Here is a 21,732-nt window from a genome sequence, read left to right as displayed (position 1 = left end):
ATGCACGCTCAGAATTTTCATTATATTTGGAGCCACTGAAAACAGATTTATGATCTGCAATCCTTTCCCAAAGCTAGGAAAACAAATATTAGAGCTCTTTGCCAGAATACTTTTAACTGTTAAAGGAACCCAGACCCTGGAGCTAGACAAAGGAACAGACCTAATAAACCACTGGTTCCTACTTCAGCCTCCTTTTTCATCCACAGCAGAAACCTGATTTCCTCTTGCCTCATTTGTACTCTCCATTCTTTAGAAAGTGTCAGAATAAGATTATATGAATATATCGTCTAATTTCCTTAGCCTCAGCGAAAAGGAAAACGGAATGAATGCAAATAAATGTAGCGTTCCGCTTCTCTTGAATAATCCTTTTCCCTCTGGAGGGGAGGTGTCATTGGAACTTTTTAAAAAGGCATTTAATTCGTGTGTGTGTGTGTGTGTGTGTGTGTGTGTCCCTCTGTCCGTTCGTGCCCAGCGCTTCGGATCAACACCCTGCTGCCGCCGGCCGCCTTTGGAGCCACAGCTTTCCCAACGAGGCGGTCAATATGCAAACTTGATGACCGCACCTTCTTTGTGGCGGCCCATTGTGCGCCGGTTGCTTATGAAGGCTAATCCAATCATAAATTGCACCCCCGGACCAATGAGGCAGCCCCGAGCGTCCGATGAATGAAGCTCAAGTGGAGCACCCCATTGTTAGAGCTGTCACTTTTGAAAGCGCCTCGGCGGCGCTGACCACTATAAAACCCACCGCCACGGAGGAAGGGCCAGGAGACCCCGGCCGACTGGCGAGGTGGATCTCTGCCGAAGAGGGCGGGGGGGCCGTCGGGCAGGCAGGGCTAGGAGGAAGAAGGGGGAGGGACAGAGCAGACGAGCATCGGGCGGTGATTAATATTAGTATTATCTAATCTGTAAGCGAGGGCTTCCCTCCGTGTCTCGGCGAAGAGCGCCCTTCCCTCCAGCCTCGCTCGCCTGCCTGCCTGCCTGCCCGATCTTGGCGCTCTCTCTCGCCCAGGCCATGATGTTCCCAAGCCTGCTTGCGCCTCCCGCCGTGTACCCTAGTCTCTTGCGACCGACCCCGGCTCTCACGTTGCCTCAGACGCTGCAGTCCGCCTTCACCGGCCCCTCCGGCTTCTTGGTGGAAGATCTCCTGCGGATCGGCCGGCCGGCCGGTTATCCAGCCCGAGGAAGCGCCCCGCCGCCCAGCTTGTCTCCCCCAGTTGCCGGCGTCGGGGCCGCCAGGACTGAAGCTGCGAGCTCAGCCGAGCTGGCGAGGGTTGATTCCTCCGGCGCCAAGACTAGCTGCTCCGCCCGCTCGTCGCTCACTTCCAGCGGGGACGCCACTTTCCTGAAGTTCGGAGTCAACGCCATCCTGTCCTCACCTCCGCGGACAGGTAAGTGGCCAGCGCGTCAACAGCGCCCGCCGAGTCAGCCCTCTGCGTAGAGTGTCGGGAAGGGCGCCGAGAGACGGAGAGGGGGGAAATCAGGTGGGTAGTGAATGGCGCCGGAAGGGCAAAGATCGTGCTCGTCGGACGCGTCCTCCGAGAGGGAAGTAGAAGGAGGGACTCGCAGAGTGGCGCGTCATCAACCAGGTGGGACTGGGACTCGTAAAGAGAATCCGGCACCACCACAGGGAGCCGGCGCGCTCCTGCCTCCGCAAGCGGTCCGCCCGTGCAGAATGAATCGGACCCAGGGTGAAAATTAGGGGAAGAGAAGCCAGGGGTCAGCTAAAATCTGCCAAGGGCCCGGAAAGACAGTCGCCCGAGTCGCTCCTCTCCTAGTTCCCGCCAGTGCGGCGGGCTGGCCAATGAAGGAAGCGGGATCCAACCTATGGGTGAATCGGAAGAGCAGTTCGGATCTCAAGTGTTTCGCTCGGTTCTGCAGGAGAGCGGAGAAATGTAAGCTTGCCACTTGAGACGCACTTCGGGTCTTTGCTAAGCTTCCTTTTCTTTCCCCAGAGACTTCTCCTGCGCTGATCCAGAACGTCCCCGTCAAGACCTTCTCCTTCCCCTACTTCGAAGGCTCCTTCCAACCTTTCATTAGGTCGTCTTATTTCCCAGGTAGGTTTCGAGGCGAGCGGCTTACTCAACTGCCCATCCCTCTTTCCCCTGCTCTCTTCGACTGCCCCCGACGTATCTAGGCAGTAGCTTCGGGAGCGGGGAGAGGTTTTCCTGTAGCAGAGGATCTTCCTAGTCGGGCCTCAACATAGTGTAAGCTGACCCCGCTGCGCTTGAGCCTCCTCCTCCTCCTCCTGATCCTGGATTCCTGCCTCAGAGTCTTGGCCTAACGGCATCCCCGAAGCTATTCCCTTTGTGGTGAGCATTTCTTCAAATCGGCCCCTTCTCTCTCTCTCTCTCTCTCTCTCTCTCTCGGAGGGGTGGGGAAGGGTGGGGAGAGGAGAGGAGGGGAGGACGGGCCTCCGGTTCAGAGGTTGGACGGGGTACAACACTGAAGAATCAGTCGCGCCAATTTGATGCCCTATTTAGCACAAGCGGCGACGGCGTGACATTTTGCTTCCCAATTCTTTCCCCCGCCTTTCCCCCCCCCCCGGCACTACAAATTAGCCGGGATGGTCACGGTCCAAGTGTGAGGCGCTTGATTTCTGACTGAGCTGCTGCCGGCCTTCCTTTCGGGGCGGCAGTTTTCCCACAGAGTCGCGGCTTTTTCGCTCGGCTATCAACAAAAGTTTCAGCACCATGACCAATTTGGTCAGCTCCCTCCGGGCAGCCACACACAGACCCGGCGCTGACTCTACGGTGCTGCTGATAGACATTTACCAGCCATGGGCTAATTTCTCATTAAGGGTCATTCGCTTTGCCAACGGTTTCACAAGACCTCATGGGGAGCTCCCTTGTTTGGGTGCTTCGGTGTGGCCACACCGAAGCCAACCTTCTTCAACCTTCTCTTCTCCGAAAAGTTTTTGCTTCGGCCGAGTTCTTACATCCAAGAAGGCATGGAAAGGAGGAAGGGTTTGTGGGTCTGCAAAATAAGGCTAAAAGGAAGAAGAGCAAGACACATCTATGCACTTTCACCTGAGAACTACCATTTGTCCCTATCCTTAATGTTGCTGGACCAATACAGCTCACTTCTCTCCATAAAAAAAGTAAATACCTGGAGAGCAGCTAAGACAAGTAGCAAAGCAACTTAATCAGTACTTGGAAAAGAAGTCATTAAGAATTCACTAGTAAGTCGCCTGCCATCTCTCCCGAGGATTCTTTCCTTTTTTTAAAGATTGGAATATCTCTAAGAAATGTCTAGAGCGATGTTCCAGAAGCAATATATAAAGATAATCATCCTTACTGAAGAATTCTATAGTGTTTGGATTTTCTAACTTCATTTGTAATTAGAGACACATACAAAGAGACCAATAGAAAGGGAGAGTTAAATATCAGAATACTCTCATATGCTTCATATTATACTTTAGTCCTGTAAGCAAAGGTCATAAAGTTGCAGAAAATTCTGCGTTCACCATAAACGAGCTAAATAGCTAAATCAAATTAACTTCAGACCTTAGTTTTGGAACTGAGTAAAATTATGACTAAAAATAACAAAGTTAATAAATATTGCTTCAACTGCATCTATTCTGTTCCAAAAGCCAAGAGCTCTTCCATTCATTCTCTTGATAATAGAATGTGCTTCCTTTCTCCACTCCTTGAATGGCCCAATGAAAACAACTTGAGCTTTATATATAGCTTTTCATGTCCATTTAATGAAAATGATTTGGGGAAAGAGAAGGCTGTGTCATCAGTATTCTTCCCAAGCAGCTTGGCATGCAGTTGTGTTTAGTTTGAAAGTGTAAATGTCTTTTGTTCCAATAATATATGGCTTTAGCTGCTTGTCCTCAGTCTTTTTCTGTTAGTTCATTACTACACAATTACTATTCACGCTTCATTAGAATCTCTGTTTCTCTTTGGGAGTTTTTCTTTCCACTTAAAGGCAAAACTCTGCCCTTTTTATCATACCAATCCCATTGGGAACCAGTCAGTGTGCTAATTAGCTGTTACTTTTCATGTCTCCAGAATGAATTCTACAAGTTTTGTAAGGAAGAGGGAGGAAAGATTCATATATATATATTCTTTTAAAAAAAAGATGAATACCTATTGACCACAATGTTTATGTAAAAATGAAGGCTTTATTCTAGCTTTTAAAAAAAGTCCCTTATTTTTACTTTGGATGTAATGATGTGTGTGGTATACTTTTTGAAAATCTAATAATAGTCACTTTTTTAAATACCCTCTTTTTTTAGCTCTTGTTTTCTTTTCTGTCCTCATATCTTTGGATTTGGTAACGAAGCAAGCTAGCTGTAAATATATTGACATGATCTATTAAATGGAATCAAGTTACATTTGCTGGAAAGAACAGCAAGTCTGTTTCATGAATTCAGATTAAAAGTTGTGATCTGCTAGATCCAGATAAGTGTATGTAAAGAAAATGAGGAGCCACAATAAGAGAGAAGGGATAACTAGTGGCCATATCTTTAGGCATGCAAGTCACGGGGAGATTTGTCATTAATTTGAACAGAATACACTGTAGATGCCCTCTTTGGGAACAGGGATATCCTTGGCTCCGTCTTTTTTCCAGCTGATTTAGCCAATCATGCTCATTCTTTTTTTCTGACAGCTTCCTCTGTGGTGCCTATCCCTGGGACATTCTCTTGGCCCCTGGCTGCTCGAGGGAAACCTCGCCGAGGGATGCTCCGTAGAGCAGTTTTCTCAGATGTACAACGGAAAGCCCTGGAGAAAATGTTTCAGAAACAAAAATACATCAGCAAACCAGATAGGAAAAAACTGGCAGCTAAGCTGGGCCTGAAAGATTCCCAGGTAATTCTTTATCCTGCTATCCAGTCATAATAAACTGGTTAATCTCTAGGCAGTTTGTGAGCTGTTCCTTAATTTATGGGCTAAATCACCCAATTACAATAAGCAACAAATTAGTCAATAATATTTGGTGTGAGGTAAGGAAGAAACTTAGCCAGTGAAGTTAGTTTATTATTCAGCGTGTTGTGTGAAAGCAGAAATGAGTGAATGGAACAACAGCTCTGAGGGGCTGCCCTTTAAAAGATGCTTGGGATTTGCAGTTAATGTAAGATAAAGCATCCAGTGGAATAATAACCAAGGCAAGTGCAGCATGCACATAGCATACTGAAAAGACTTACCCGCAAAATTGAAGGTATTTATATTATCCCAGACAGGGACATGGTAGCTCAGTGGGTTAGGATGCTGAGCTTGTCAATCAGAAGGTTGGCAGTTTGGCGGGTCGAATCACGAGTGCCGCGTAGCAGAGTGAGCGCCTGTTACTCGTCCCAGCTTCTGCCAACCTAGCAGTTCGAAAGCACATAAAAATGCAAGTAGAAAAATAGGGACCACTACGGTGGGAAGGTAACAGCGTTCCGTGCGCTTTGGTGACTAGTCATGCCGGCCACATGACCACGGAGACGTCCTCGGACAAGCGCTGTCTCTTCGGCTTTGAAACGGAGATGAGCACCCGCCCCACAGTTGGAAACGGCTAGCACGCATGTGTGGGGGAACCTTTACCTTTACCTATATTATCCCATAAAATCCTTAAACAAGGTTAGCATGATCAAACTTTTCAAAGAGAATTTTAGGATGAGAAGGTTTACCAAATTAAAATAGTTTCTTTAAAGAATTGAGCCATAGAAAAGATGTTTGCGCTCTCTCTTTCTACTCCGATTCCCACACTAGATGGGACAGAGATGTGGGTCTTGCTTTCTTACTTTAGAAAATCAGTGAGATCATTATAGGTGGGTCTGATCCATAAGGTGAACTGTAAGGTGAATTGGTGGTAAAGAATGGGTCAAGAACCTGAGATTTGAGGAACTAAGAGTCCCAGCGTTCCATATCCTTATCTGAAAAGGTGGAACTAAGGGTACTGGAATTACAGAGATACAGTAAAGATAAAAGTGGAATTGTAGGACTATTTCAATTAGAGAATGTTCCAACATTCAGTTTTAACTGACAACAGTTGCTACTGAATATTACAGGTGAACAGTGGTTGTAGCTGATGACTCGGGATTATGAAAACTATAGTCCAAAATATCTACAGGGCACACAAAGTTGAGAATTCAGCCCAGCTAATGTTTAAGATATTAACAGAAAAAGAATAACTAAAGTAAAGCTGGAGAAAACAAGCAGCAAAGGAAATATTTCAGGAAATGTGGGGGAGATGTGGGTAAATTCATCCCTCTGTGTGAGAAAAGTTCAGCCAAATAATTATTTCCCATTAGATTTAAAATCCAAGGAACTTCTTCAGTATTATGCAAACTTTAAGAAATTGTCTTGAAAGCCCAATGTGGGAAGAGGATTTGGGATAAAAAATCTCATGAATCACCTTGGAATTTTTTGTGGCATAAAATTTAATTTAAATCTGTATTGGCAAGTAATTGAGATGCGATCATAAAATAATTCCTATATTGATCTAAAATCATATTAGTTAAAATAGCTGTATTTTGTTTGAGGTGTTACAATCAAATTAGCTTATTTTATCATGAGAAGGCACATTGAATTAGTTAGGCAATCTAATGTGTTTGAGGAAATCATTAAAAATTGCCATACTATCTTTTGTAATCCATTAATTCTAAGTTTCTTGTCTTTATTTTACATTTTTATTCAACTGTGGAGAATTATTTTCTTCAATTTTCATCTCCATTTTTAGTTTTATTAATGATCTGTTTCCTACAATAAATTTTGTTCATCTGTTCAAATGTATTTGAATATGGATTTTTTTTTACAATTTCTCCTTAAAAATCTATTCCCAGATTTTTGTATATATTCCACCCTTTATATTTATTTAGGGTTTTTTCTTAAAAAAAACTTTTAAAACTTTCCTTCACTTATTTTCTTCTTATAACTGATATGCTTCTTTAACTGAAAAGAAGAAAAACTAGATTTTCTTAATTTTCACGTTGCTGCCACCTTTAGCAAGGCTACATGTCTGGGAAGCCAAATAATGGTCAGGCCTGTTGCAGAGTGTCATTAAAAAAATCTATAATACAAAAATCACAGTCTCTCATATTTAACAACAAGATGTGAATTTTTGGACCACTTTGATGATTCTGGAAGAATCCGATAGATTGGTTGCATCCTATAGATACAGCACTTTGTTTACATTGTAGATTAGATTTAGATTTTTTTATGCTGCTTTTACTATTTTTATAAATACCTCAAAGTGGGGAACATACACAATAGTCCTTTCTCCTATTTTCCCCACAACAACCCTTTGAGATAAGTTAGGTTGAAAATGACTGGCCCAAGTCACCCAGCTGGCTTTCATGCCTAACTCACAGGCTCCTGATTTCTAGTCTAGTGACCTAACCACTAAACCAGGGGTAGGCAACCTAAGCTCTTTTATGACTCGTGGACTTACTCCCAGAATTCATGCATGGCTGGCTCAGGAATTCTGGGAGTTGAAGTCCACGAGTCATAAAAGAGCCGAGGTTGCCTACCCCTGCGCTAGACCAAACTATAAAATTATTCTTGGTGTGTTTTGAAGTTGAAATTTCCCCAAATGCATTCATTTGTATCAATTTCCTACACTATACTATTGCCTATGGACTCATTGGAGCTTTGAAAGAAGAGAAGGATCGCAGTTCTTGAAAGGTTTGACCTCAGAAAAGTATTTCAGGGTTGACGCAAGTCTTGTGTGTGGTTAACTTGATCGCCTTTCTTGTATATTTGAAAATTCTAGGTAAAGATCTGGTTCCAGAACAGAAGAATGAAATGGAGAAACTCCAAAGAGAGAGAACTTCTGTCGTCCGGTGGCTGCCGGGAACAAACCTTACCCACAAAGTTCAACCCTCACCCAGACCTCAGTGACGTGGGCAAGAAGGGCATTGGGGAGGAAGAGGAGGAAGCAGGGGCGGTGTCCCCATTGTACCCAGTGAGCCCAAGAGATTCTTTAGGTTACCACCAGTCCACAGTTCACACACATCAGAGAGACAGGTTGGACTCCCAGATGCTCCCCTCCCCCACACATTCCAGTAGTCCCAGTAAACCATCAGACTTTTCAGACTCAGAAGAAGAGGAGGAGGAAGAAGGGGAGGAGGAGGAAGATGAGGAGATCACAGTTTCATAGAGACCTTCTCCTTATGAAAAAAAGAGAAGACATTGAGGGGGTTGTACATAAATTAAGGGCTATTTGATTGAAAAGGTAATGCTTTTCCACATCCATGCATTTCTTGTGGAAAATGCAATGCTCGCCATTCATCTACAAGACTTTTACATGCCATATGTTATATCTATCCAAGCTGTGAAGCCTTAGCTGTTACAATCTGTTGGGTTTTGTCTAATCAGCCAGCATTCTTATTTAAAAACCTATTTTTAAAACTAGTCTAGAAATGTTGGATTCCGATTCTTAATGTTCTCAGCCAAACTTGGCCAACACATCTAGAAGGCATATTTCATATGTGGGTATAAGTACACAAGTTTGCCTCTTCGGTTTTTTTAGTTAATTTTTGCTGTCTTTGCATAGCAGATATGAACTGTACATTATTTTGTATATTCATGTTGTAGGGCTCTTGTATGTTTACAGATAAAGCAGAAAGCTTTGTATATTTGATTGTATATGATGGGAAAATAGGAGACTGATTGTATATATGTGTTTTGTAATTTTGTTAAACCCTAAGAGGAGCTTAGATTTTAGCTATGTAACTTATATAAAGCGTTATTTTGTATTCTTGCTGTGTACAGATTTAAATATGTATATTTTACAAATGAAGCAGATGCCTTTGAAAATAGACTGCAAGGCTGAATTTTTTTTATTGAATTGGAGTGTTTTTTAAAAGCATTTATATCCTATTATTTATGAAGTATTTGCAATAAGGTGTTTCCAGACATGACCCGCTGAAATCTGCTGTGCTGAAATTTTACAAATCAGTAAAAGCTATCATATTTGTCTCCAATGCCAATTTACTTTTACAAGCATAGGAAAATTACTGACTAAATATTGTTAGCTGGAAATTGACTTTATTCAATTCAGAATAAACTGTCTGAAGTCAGTAGAAGGAGGGATGAGCAGCTTGAAAAGCCAAAGCATTCTTGTGTCCATAAACACCACTCTCTGTGGTTTATCTGTAGGATGCTGTTAACTTTCATGTACACACATTCCATTCCACAGATTTAAGAAGTGAAATAATTGTTTGCTCTTGTCCTATTTGAGGATTTCTTCTATCCTTTCCTGTGGGATAATCAGCTTTAGCAAGAGGGCCTCAGTTAAGAAGTTTGCTAGCAGTAAAATTCCAAATATTAGTTTACTATTACACTGGTTTTACAAAGCAGTCATTTCCACCACTGTCCTATGACCCAGCAAATAAGGCAAATGCATTAATCAAATGAATAAATAATACTATCAACATTATTCCATGATAGCCTCAATTACAGTGATGAAACAAAAGAAACTTCAAGGTCAAAGGTCTTTAATCAAATCCTAGTTGGACCTCAGTCTTCTGATTAAAACCTAGGGCTATGCAAAGCTTTGAGGCAATGTTGGAATTCAACTGAGCTTCAGCTGAATCACCCAGTCAAGGCAGATGTGAGAACCAAAGCAGGAATCCTCCTTTGAAGCAATATATGCAATCAGTGGCCTTCATAAATGTGTGCCTTTCGAAATACTTTGTGACTTTTGTGGTTACCCAGATGCTGTTCTCTCTCTGTGTATATGTATTGTTCAGAATCCCATACATTGTGAGGATGTTCCAGTTCTGTGGAGAGCTCGCTAACACTAGTTTAAGTAGCTAGTGGTCAATGAGTCTCATACCTTATCCATTGTGTGTGGCGTGGCTAGCACTACTTTGGGATTCAGTCACAGCTTCTTGACTGTGTCCAGTAAGAAGCTTCACTTGGTTCTCCCATGTATTATTGCCATAGGATATCACACTTATGTGCATCTCTTGCCAACCCAATTGGGAGTTCAGTTTGACCATCAGCGGCTCGACTATATGTTCAAAACTAGCCATTCTCATACTGGTTCTTGGGTCAGACCTTATTTTGAGATTCTTTGCTTGGAGCAGGTTGAAATATCTTAGCAAGGGATAAATGGATGCTGGCAAAAACACTTGCAGCTGGTAACTCAAACATTTATTGATTTGAGAAATGGGGAATGGCAGAAGGAGTGGTGAGCAGCTGGCCCTTTAAATCACATACAGGCCAGCTGTGCCCAGAGTGAGTCACCTGGGCCTTGAGAGCCAATAAAGAAAAAGAAGTTCAATCAGGTTTGGGGTGGGAAGAGCTTTGGGTTCTTGGGGGAGTTGCCAACATTCCCAATGTAGGACTTATCTCAGGGAAGGCAGGAACTTGAGGAAATTTGTTTGGCCTAGAATTGTACTAGGAATTTGTATATTTTATCTATTTTTTACTCTGTGTTTTGGGTGTGTGTAGCCTTCTTTTTAGGGACGCGGTGGCTCAGTGGGTTAGGACGCTGAGCGTGTCGATAAGAAGGTCGGCAGTTTGGCGGGTCGAATCCCGAGTGCCGCATAACAGAGTGAGCGCCTGTTTCTTGTCCCAGCTTCTGCCAACCTAGCAGTTCGAAAGTACTAAAAAATGCAAGTAGAAAAATAGGGACCACTACAGTGGGTAGGTAACAGTGTTCCGTGCGCCTTTGGCGTCTAGTCATGCCGGCCACATGACCACAGAGACATCCTCGGACAAGCGCTGGCTCTTCAGCTTTGAAACAGAGATGAGCACCGGCCCCTAGAGTCGGAAATGACTAGCACGCATGTGCAGGGGAACCTTTACCTTTACCTTTAGCCTTCTTTTTGCCAACTTTAATAAAGTTTTTGTTTGTTGTTTGTTTGGAGTGAATCCTGGCATTGACCAGTTGCCTTCTAGGATGCACCTCAGCTTGGCTGAACTACAGACTCCCAATGTTTTGTTCGGTTTCCGTTCTTGCAGTTTAGCTAGACCCTGAAGTAACCTGGATTTAAGAAGAAAGCATGAGGACAATTAACCAGTGGAACAGCTTTTGCCTTCAGAAATCGTGGGCACACCGTCCCTGCAGGTTTTTAAGCAGAGACTGGACAGCCACTTGTCTGAAATGGTATAGGATCTCCTGCTTGAGCAGGAGGCTGGACTAGAAGACCTCCAAGGTCCCTTCCAGCTTTATTCTATTCTATTCTATTCTATTCTATTCTATTCTATTCTATTCTATTCTATTCTATTCTATTCTATTCTATTCTATTCTATTCTATTCTATTCTGGTGTAAGAAATTATATAATTAATTAATATTACTCAAAATATTATGAATAGGATTGGACAATTGTAATTTGATACTCATGAGTTTGCATATGTAAACACCCCTTCACAAACAGGGGGACATAGGTTAAGTGGTGCTCTTCTGTTTGAAAGAAACTAATAACTGAACTTTTGCAAGTGTAAATAAAAAAATATAATAATTACAAAATAGATTACTTTTCACTACAAATTGTCACTACGGTGCATATGAACTGCAAGAAGCAAGCTTTATTTTTTAATAAGGTAGTCCTCAATGTACCGCCACAATGGAGCCCCAAATTGTTATTGTTCAGTGAGACATTGGTTGAGTTTTGCCCCATTTGACAACCTTTCTTGCCACAATTGTTAAGTGAATCACTGCAGTTGATCAGTTAAGTGAATCTGGCTTCCCCATTGACTGTGCTTCTGAGAAGGTCACAAACGTTGATCACGTGACCCTGGGACACAGCAGCGGTCATAAATACGAACCAGTTGGCAAGCATCTGAATCATGGGGGATGCTGCTAAGGTAGTAACTCTGAAAAATGATCGTGGCTCCCTTATTTTCAGTGCTGTTGTAATTTTGAATAATCAAATAATAAGCGAACTGGTGTAAGTCAGGGGCTGCCCCTCCTGTGCCGAGAGTGTTAGGAGCTGATTTGCACATGCTCTGGCGGCTGTATTTTTTACAACACATAGATCACTACCTCATGGGAAAAGGGTTTGAAAGAAGCAAAAAAACAACAACAACAGCCCTTCCAGTTCTACTTGGACATAAGAAAAAACACGGTGTAGCTATGTTATATCATTACAGTTTTACTAAAATTGGCAGCTATGTTATGTTATTATGGTGATGTGCATAGCATGTGGTTAGGAGAGTTCAGGCAGCAGGTCTAACATCTTCATTTCGCTGGCCACCCATACAATATCCTAACCCTAACCTATAATTCTTCGCTCCTTCCGGCGCGAGTTAAAGACCCATCTATTTGAACAAGCTGGCCTGGCCTGATGGGGGAATTTTAGGGTTTTAATGTTTTTTATATTTTGATCGTTTTAATTCGGGCAATAATTTAATCTTCTAACTTTTGTATTTCTATTTATATGCCCTGTTCACCGCCCTGAGTCCTTCGGGAGAAGGGCGGTATAAAAATTCAATAAATAATAATAATAAATAATAATAATAATTATGGTGGTGTTTTTGTTAACACCACATTCTCAGGAAATCTGGGCATAATAAATGAGTGTGGGACGCAGTGGGATAAAGTTTACAGAATCCAGAATGACTTTGGAGGTCTTCCAGTCCAACCCCCTGCTCAAGCAGGAGACCCTATACCATTGCAGACAAATGGCTGCCCAGTCTCTTCTTAAACACCTCCAGTGAGGGAGCACCCATAACTTCTGGAGGAAAGCCATTCCACTGATTAATTGTTCTCACTGTCAGGAAAGCTTCTCCTTTATTTATTCTTTTGTTTATTCCTTTATTCAATGAAGTTTTATCCCCTTTTTTCTGCAGTCTTTTTTACAACAGTGGCCCCCAACCTTTTGGGCACCAGGGACGAGTCCTGCGGAAGCGGTTTTTCCATGGACCAGAGGGGGGGGGCGGGCCTGGTTCCGCATACTGTCTGCATCCCACAGCTGGGGCTTTGCTTGTTTGTGCGGCCTAGTTTCTGGCGTGCCATTGCCCAGTGCCGGGACCCCGGTTCACAATCCTAAAACAACTGTCAACACTGCTAACATCGAATATTATTGCTTGACAAGAGATGAAGAAGTAGCCATTTCATATGTTAAACTTGTGTGTTGCTTTAAGAGACTGAGTTTAAGGTTGGGAGGGGGGACGAGTAGGATTGCACCTTTCAAGGCCATCTCTAACTAGAGAAGGTAAGACCTTGGCGGGTTTTCTAACGGAAGGGAAACTGATTCTTTAAATTAATTGGAGAATATGATTAATGACAAAATTAGAAAGGTGGAGAATTGTGTTTTAATATATTGTGCAAGGGGCGGAGATTTCAGATTCCAGATTCCTTCGAGCAAGCATTTGCCAGTGTCTTAGGCTAATAAAGGACTTTTAAGGTAAACAATGCCTCAGAGTCACTTGAAAAGCCCATACGTCGGAAACTTGTCAAACTTCTTTGGAAATTTGGAGCAACTTACTAACCCATGTCAGAAAATGTCACAAGGAGACAACGGCTTATCTTAAATCTGGCAGAGATTTAATCAGTTTTGAGGTAATTTTTCCTGTCCCTTTCACATCTACTTTTTAAAAAAAAAACATTTTGAATGCAGAGGGGTTTATAAAAATTCACTCCAATTTGCCAACTGGGCCTAGGCTCTGGGTTTGGGGGCCTGCCAATGCTGAGACTCTGCCATCTTTGGTAGTGAATGGGGTGGCATTGCCGCAAAGAGACCTGGGAAACAACTTTACATCCTCCTAGATTCATGAATCCTGCTCAAAGAGCAGGTAGCAGTGATGCTAGGAGGACCTTTGTGTGCTGTGCACCATTTGTACCCATTCTTGGACCAGAAGACTCTGTTCATGGTCACTCATGCCTTGGTCACCTCCACAATGGAGTACTGTCATCTCCTCCACATGGGCCTGCCCTTGAAGACTATCCATATGCTTCAGCTGGTGCAGAATGTCTGGTGCAGGCAGTGATATGTGCTCTTAAAGGATACATGTGACTCTTCTGCTTCACAAGCTTTATTAAAAAGAGCCATGGTGGCGCAATGGTTAGAATGCAGTATTACAGGCCAACTCACTGCTCACTGCCAGGAGTTCACTCCTGACCGGCTCAAGATTGACTCAGCTTTCCATCCTACCAAGGTCAGTAAAATGAGGACCAAGATTGTTGGGGAAAATATGCTGACTCTGTAAACTGCTTAGAGAGGGCTGTAAACCACTATGAAGCAGCATATAACTCTAAGTGCTTATTACTATTGCTATTGGTTGCCAGTGTGCTTCTGGGTCCAGAATGCTGGTTTAAAACCTTCATGGCTGGGCTGGGTTACCTGAGGGACTATGTCTCCCCCTGTATTTTCCTAGAATACTATTCAATTGTCTGGAATCCTTACTAGATATCGGACATTAATAGAGTTGAATGAGTTCAGAAGTCCTTTACAAGAAAAGTCTTTCATTCTTCTGTCCATAATAGAATAAATACCCTATGCTACTAGGCTTGAAATTCTTGGTCTGGATGGTTTAGAACTGTGATGCTTGCGGTCAGATTTCGGTATTGCATACAAAATTGTACACAATGCTTTATCTGTAAGTGACTTTTTTTAGCTTTAATTACAATGTAACGCATGTGAACCATTGTTTTAAACTTAGCATAAACCTTTTGATAGTTAGAAAAAAATCTATTTTTGTAACAGAATTGTCAAAATCTGCACTATCTTCCCTGATTCAGTTGTCTCAGCCATCAACTTTCAGAGTTTTAATTCTAACTTAACTTCTGTGCACTTCACCCTAAGGGAGAGTGCCTATTGTTCCTGTTACATTTTGATTTTCTTATTTTGTCTGTTCAAATTTGTAATTTTTGTTTGACAAATGAAATAAAAATAAAAGAAATTACATTGGCCTGTCCCATTAGGTCCAGCAGGAGAGGTCTACCACGGGTCCCATCTGCTAAGGAGTTCCATCTGATGGGACCCAGGAGACAAGGCTTTTCTGCCTTGGCCCCCACCCTCTGGAACATCTGCCCCCCCTCCAGATGAGACTGGCCGTGTCTCTGCTGTCTTTCCAGAAGTCCCTTAAAACCTGGTTGCTTCATCAGGCCTGTGGGGGGAGGGTGTCCCAAAGGAATGGAAATCTAATGAGGCACCCCCATTGTTCATAATCTCTTAGCCTTTTCATAATATTAACTTTTGTAATTTTTTGCATGCTTTTCAAATGGTTTTTTTATGGTCTGTTTGGATGCTGGCCAGAATCATACCATGTGAGATGGGCCTAAATACAGTAGCTTATAACATGATTCAACCTTTACCTTCCTCATTAGAGCACTTGCTGAAATCCTTGCTGAAAACACTGATATGAGTTAGTTATTTCTGTTTGAAAAAAACATTGATTTCCAGTCCTTACATGTGACTGGATTTACATCACTATATGATCATCAAAGAGGCAGTCTCTTAATTGGTTAAGGCACCTGGCTAGTAATAGGAAGCCTGGGATTGCTAATCCCAATTTAGACTCAAAGCCAGTTTGGTGATTTTGAACCAGCCACTCTCTCTCAGCCCAAGCACACAGGCAATAGCAAATTGCTTCTGAAAAACTTTCCAAAATAAGTGTAGGAGATGTCCAAGCAGAGTCCAGAAATCAACATAGCTCCCCTCCAAAGAACACGGAGCACTGCCTTATGAAGAAATGCTCAACTCCACCACATCGTTCCATTCTGATCCTCTTTAAAACAGGAATACAAGAGTTGGAAATGTGTTTTTTTTTAAAATATAGATTTATCCAAATATAGATTGTCAGAAGAGACTGTTATAGCCATTTCAATTCACTTGTGTTTGGTGCCATCTAATGGTCAGTTTTAGTTAAGACACCTTGTTTAAAATTCCTCTCAGACTTGTAAAATGCAAAGGAACTGGTCATTTGCTACAGTCAACATTAGTGATTTTCCTATTGTATTGGCTTGTTTTGTATACTGATATTCTGTTTAACTTAGATAAGCAACTCCAAATAAGCCAGCTATGGAAAAAGAAGAAGGGGACAAAAAAAGAACCTGGTTCTACACATCTGAAGAACTGAAGTTCGAAGACTTGCAAGGACTTTATACGCAAAGTATAAGTACATAGTTTATTCCAAGTGATAAATACAATCTACTAGAACTGCCTGAATTGTGGAAAGTGGAAGACTTGCATCCTCATTCTCAGAAGATGAGTTCCTTTTCAGGGAGTTGTGTATGTTAGCCAAACCACCAGTCCTTCTAACTATGTCTAAGATGTAGTGGGCAGAAATTATATTTGCAGACCCAAACATGGTTTAGTGTCTCCTAAATTCTGAATCTGTGTCTTCTATTTCAAATAACTAGTAGTACTAAATTAACACTAAATAGGTTTCTATACATTAAATCAGCAGTCTCCAACCTTTCTGGCTTTGCAGACTGGTGATGGTGGGGAAGAGTTCAGCATGAGAGGTGGGCAAGTGCGTGTGTGCATAGCTCCATTTGCATAAGCTGTGTGCATGTGCTCATCTGCCTGCCCACCCTCCTGCTATACACACAAGCAAAACTGTGCGCGCGTGCATGCACACATGCACTTGTCCACTGCTTTCATGAACCTGGTTCTGACCAGGCCACAACCAGGTTGTGGGCTATGGCCCGGGGGTTGGGGACCCCTGCCTTAAATTGCTCATTTAAAATAGGGGAGTTCAAGGTTTCTTCCAGAAAGGCTCCTGAGCAAATAATGGAAGGCAGTGGAATAATCAAGGAGAATTCATTTCGTCTCAAAGACAACAACAGAACTCAGTGCTATCCCATTCGTGTTCTTGTCAAGGACAACAATATTAACAAAAGAGATTAGCAATTGTGGAAAGCAATCATCTTCTAAACATGGAATTTTCTGTCTTTAAACTTGGATGGGTAGCACTTCCCCCATTCAAAAGTGGTGTGCATTCTGGAGGTCTTCTTGGATTTACAGCTCCTGCTCAAAAACCAGGTGACAACTGTGGCCAAGGAGGCCTTTGTGCAGCTCCATCTGCTGTGCTAGTTGTGCCCCTTCCTAGACTGAGTGCCCTTTCAGATAGCCACTCAGGCCCTAGTCACCCCATGGCTCAAATTATTAAGCACTTTACACAGTGCTGTGCTTGAGATCCACTAGGAAGGTTCAACTGGTTTAGAATGCAATGGTATGGGGAGTGATGGGCACGCCTTCGAATGCCCAGGTGACATCCATGCTCCACAAGCTGCACTGGCTCTATCAGTTTGCTTCAAGGTGCCAATTATCAACACAAATCCCTACATGGCACAAGGTCTGGTTACCTAACTGACCACCCACCTCCCATGGTGTGTGCTGGGCCATTATGGGCTGACAGAGTGGTCTATCAGTGCCATCTGATACCATGGTCTAGCAGTAGCTTCTATCAGCATGCAGAAAATATGATTCACTGTCATGGCACCTGCTCTCTGAAAAGAGATCCCTTCTGAGATCTCTGGGGCTCCCATCCTGACGATATTCCAGAAGGCTTTGAAGACCTGGCTTTTGGTTAGAGTGGATGGAGCCCCTTGTTGAATGCCTTTTTGTACTGAGTGTCCAAATTCCATAATTTTCTATTGCATTTTTATCTTGCTGTTTTGAACTTCGTTCTGAGTCAGGAGGGAGCTAAACCAAGGTTAATCAGTCTTTCTTGTAGGTCACTTTTATGCTGCCAAATGTCTCAGCTATACTTGGAATCGGCACAATGGCCCTCAAGTACGATGACGACAGTAGTGTTCTCTAAGTCTGCATGCCCAACAACTCCCCACAAGTTTTACAGAATGATGACATTAAAATAGATGTTTGGTATTAAGAAGCTGTGATCCTTCCCTCCTGAGAGCCATAGAGCACTTTGACCTTCTCTTATGAGAAACCAGAGAATTTAAGGATGTGAAGCATGCTGGGCTGGAGCTGCACTTGTTGTAGGGTTAATGTATCCACCAAGAGTTATGAGTCCAGCTCCAAATCCTGGTTTGATTTGGAATGTGATTATAGGTAACGTGAAACTAGTAGAAATGTTCATGGCCTATAGAGCTAGTAATAACCACCACGTGCAGGGGCTAGTGTTTGATTTGGAAAAGTCCTATACATCCTTGCTAAATAAGAAAAAATGGCAGCTCACTTAAATAACTGCAGAAGAATAGTCCAAATGATCAGAAATAAGAATTCTTTAGCATTTTGGCATCTGGTAGATGATCTTTCCAACATACTCTGAGGGTCAGCTAGTCTGATTATGAGGTCTGTGTGCTATTCAGTTATAATCAAAATGATTCACATTTTCATGGATTGTCCTTGTCTAACAGCCCAGAGAAGCCACCTGGGGCCCTTGTTAAGATCCATAAACTTGTCCTGAAAAAGAGTGAAACAACTAAGGGAGATGTCAATCCAGCTGAGCTCTTAGACAAAAAAACTGATTAATGGGTCTCAGTCCTGCCTCTCTATACACATTTATTGAACCCTTTCTCCAGATCCCCAAAGACTGATCCATGTCAGTATAGTCCAAATCTTGAAGCCAGGAATGATTCAGTATTTTCTCCCAGTCTGCCTTTTTAAAAATCTGAGCAAATTGTGAGACTTACTATTAAAAACCAATATTAAAAGCTGATTGATTTATTCAGGACCAAGTCCTAGTTAAGAACTATGAAGTGTATCTAACTATTACACTTGGAATCTGAGCTGTCTCCTTTTTAGCTTGCATGAGGCTTCACCTCCATATTCTGCCATAAGCCACCCACAATTGGATCCAAGATGGGCGGCAACTAAATTTCATAAATAAATTCCTACTCAAAAAAAATATTCTGTTTCCTTCTTGACTTTATAGGATAGATATTAATCATCCTGGGAAAAATAGAATTGAATTAGACTGGTTAAAAATAATTAAAAGAGAATATTACTGGAAGAAGAAGAATAGAAAATCAAGCAAAGCCATTATATGGACTATAGAATTATAGAAATTAATTGCTATTGTTTTTTTAAATATAAACCCAGACAACATGCTGTTTACCAAATATTGAGGTGATTATGTTAAAAATCAATAAAACATTATATTTTTTTAAAAAAAGTCTAATTAAACTCATCCATTCAGGTTTGAGGTCTCTGTCTTGAGCCTGAAAAAGTGCCCTTGTCTCTGATCTTCAGGTTTGCAGCAGAATCCCTTGCCATTATGATGGGACCCTGACTGCTCTTTAGAAGGCCAGATCCTGAAGTTGAAACTCAAATACTTTGGCCACCTAATAAGAAGGAAGAACTCACTGGAGAAGAGCCTAATGCTGGGAAAGATTGAGGGCAAGAGAAGAAGGGGACGACAGAGAATGAGGTGGCTGGATGGAGTCACTGAAGCAGTAGGCATGAGCTTAAATGGACTCCAGAAGATGGTAGAGGACAGGAAGGCCTGGAGGAATGTTATCCATGGGGAAGCAATGGGTCGGACATGACTTCACAAATAACAACAACAACAACTGACCAACATGTTTCTTTGTTGCCTAGGATAGTCTTCTCCCTGGTGAGTTTTAACATCATCCTTTCTGTCAGGGAGAGAGATAGCTCAGTTCAGAACTAAATATGCTCCTGCTAATTGGTACATTCCTGAGGGACGCGGTGGCTCATTGGGTTAGGACACTGAGCTTGTCGATCAGAAGGTCAGCAGTTTGGCGGGTCAAATCCCGAGTGCCGCGTAGCAGAGTGAGCGCCTGTTACTCGTCCCACCTTCTGCCAAGCATGTAAAAATGCAAGTAGAAAAATAGGGACCACTATGGTGGGAAGGTAACAGCGTTTCGTGCCCCTTTGGCATCTAGTCATGCTGGCCACATGACCACGGAGACGTCCTCGGACAAGCTCTGGCTCTTCGGCTTTGAAACGGAGATGAGCACCGACCCCTAGAGTCAGAAACGACTAGCACGCATGTGCAGGGGAACCTTTACCTTTACCTTTTTAATTGGTACATTAAGTCTGTTTCATGATGGATTGAATCGTCCTTTTTACATAGATTCATGATCACACTTAAGATCTCTATGACAGAATGGACACAGTCAGCACTGTTTAATTACTGGCACGGGGTTTGTTTGTTTTTAAAATTTAAAGATTAACTGTAGCACAGATAAGTCATAAAGTAATCTTTATGTAATCTTTGAATACTGACACAGGAAGAAGGGGACTATAGATTTGCTTGTATGCTTGTATGAATTCCATTTAGTTTCTGGCTGTAAAGTCAACTCTATGTCCTTCTATCTTTGTTATAGTAAGAACTTTTAAAAAATGAATTTACTCAAGACCTTGTTTGTCATATTTTGTCCAATGAATGAATGATATACTTTAATCTCCTGTGCTTTATGTAATATATATATATATTCTGCATATATGAGCTTTGAATATATAACACCTATAAAACAGTTAAAAGGCCATTCAATCTGTTAGGTCAACCTGACTGTCTACCTAACTCATAATGGTGTTGTCAGAAAAGTAATAATAGCAGCAATATTGATTTGACAGTGAGGACACAAATTGGGATACCACTTCTTCTCAACGATTGTAGAGTTTTAAATTAAGATTCAGTAGTTGTCATCTGTCCCTCGCAGCTGATCATCCTACAATAGTCTTCTCTGACCGAGGGTAATATAAAGTGGATTATGCATTTCAGTTCTATTCCCCAAAGCACCTGAAGGTAAGTCAAGAAGCAATAGATGGAAACTCATCAAGGAGAGAAGCAACCTAGAACTAAGGAGAAATTTCCTGACAGTGAGAATTATTATTATTATTATTATTATTATTATTATTATTATTATTATTATTATTATTATTATTATTATTAATTTAATTTCTATACTACCCTTCTCCCGAAGGACTCAGGGCGGTGTACAGGGCAATAAAATGCAATAAAAATACAATATACAAAAGTTAAGATAAAAATTAAATAGAATAGCCCAATTACAGTAAAAGTTAATTAAAATTACAATTAAAATACCCCAAACCCATCAGACCAGGCCGGCTTGTTCAAATAGGTGAGTTTTCAGGTCACGGCGGAAGGAGCGAAGGTCAGGAGCCACCCGGAGCTCAACTAGTAAATGATTCCAAAGGTCTGGCGCGCCCACAGAGAACGCCTTCCCCCTGGGGGCCACCAGCCGACACTCTCTGACCGACAGCACCCTGAGGAGGCCCTCTTTGTGGGAGCGCACTGGACGAAGGGAATTTGACGCCGGCAGCAGGTGCTCCCATAAGTAATCCGGACCCATGCCCTTTAGGGCAATATAGGTCATCACCAGCACCTTGAATCTCACCCGGAGGGCAACTGGAAGCCAATGCAGCTCGCGGAGTAGAGGCGTTACATGGGAGTATCAGGAGACCCCCAACACAACTCGCGTGGCCGCATTCTGCACCAGTTGAAGCCTCCGAGTGGTCCTCAAGGGCAGCCCCATGTACAGAGCATTGCAGTAGTCTAAGCGAGAGGTCACGAGCGCATGAGTGACTGTACGCAAGGCATCCCGGTCCAGATAGGGTCGCAACTGGCGCACCAGTTTAGAATATTTAGTGGAACAACTAGCCTCCAGAAGTTGTGGGTGCTTCAACACTGGAGATTTTAAGAAGTGATTGGACAACCATTTGTCTAAACTGGTATAGGGCAGGGGTCTTCAAACCTGGCCCTTTTATGAATTATGGACTTCAACTCCCAGAATTCCTCAGCCAGCATGCCTGAGCAGAGGGCTGGACTAGAAGACTTCCAAGGTCCCTTCCAACTCTGTTATCCAGTTCCTTTTCAGGCTACATAATTTGTGGAAGTGAGTGGTAAAGACCAACATATCTTTGATATTGGAATCTGAATGGTGACTCAAGA

General features: G+C 42.4%; 1 protein-coding gene across 1 annotated transcript; it reads left to right on the top strand.

The window, feature by feature from the left end:
- Positions 1-1,012: 1,012 nt before the first annotated feature.
- Positions 1,013-8,085, top strand: DBX1 (developing brain homeobox 1; the record flags this gene model as incomplete). The annotated part of the gene is made up of 4 exons (XM_083358269.1): positions 1,013-1,388; positions 1,953-2,054; positions 4,615-4,814; positions 7,699-8,085. 4 exons carry the CDS (start codon positions 1,013-1,015, stop codon positions 8,083-8,085), a joined length of 1,065 nt encoding a protein of 354 aa, XP_083214395.1.
- Positions 8,086-21,732: the final 13,647 nt, after the last annotated feature.

Source organism: Vipera ursinii (assembly GCF_947247035.1).
Source record: "Vipera ursinii genome assembly, chromosome: 1".
NCBI classification, from domain to species: domain Eukaryota; kingdom Metazoa; phylum Chordata; class Lepidosauria; order Squamata; family Viperidae; genus Vipera; species Vipera ursinii.
The sequence above is the reverse complement of the archived record's forward strand: the minus strand, read 5'-3'. Positions and strand labels throughout refer to the sequence as shown.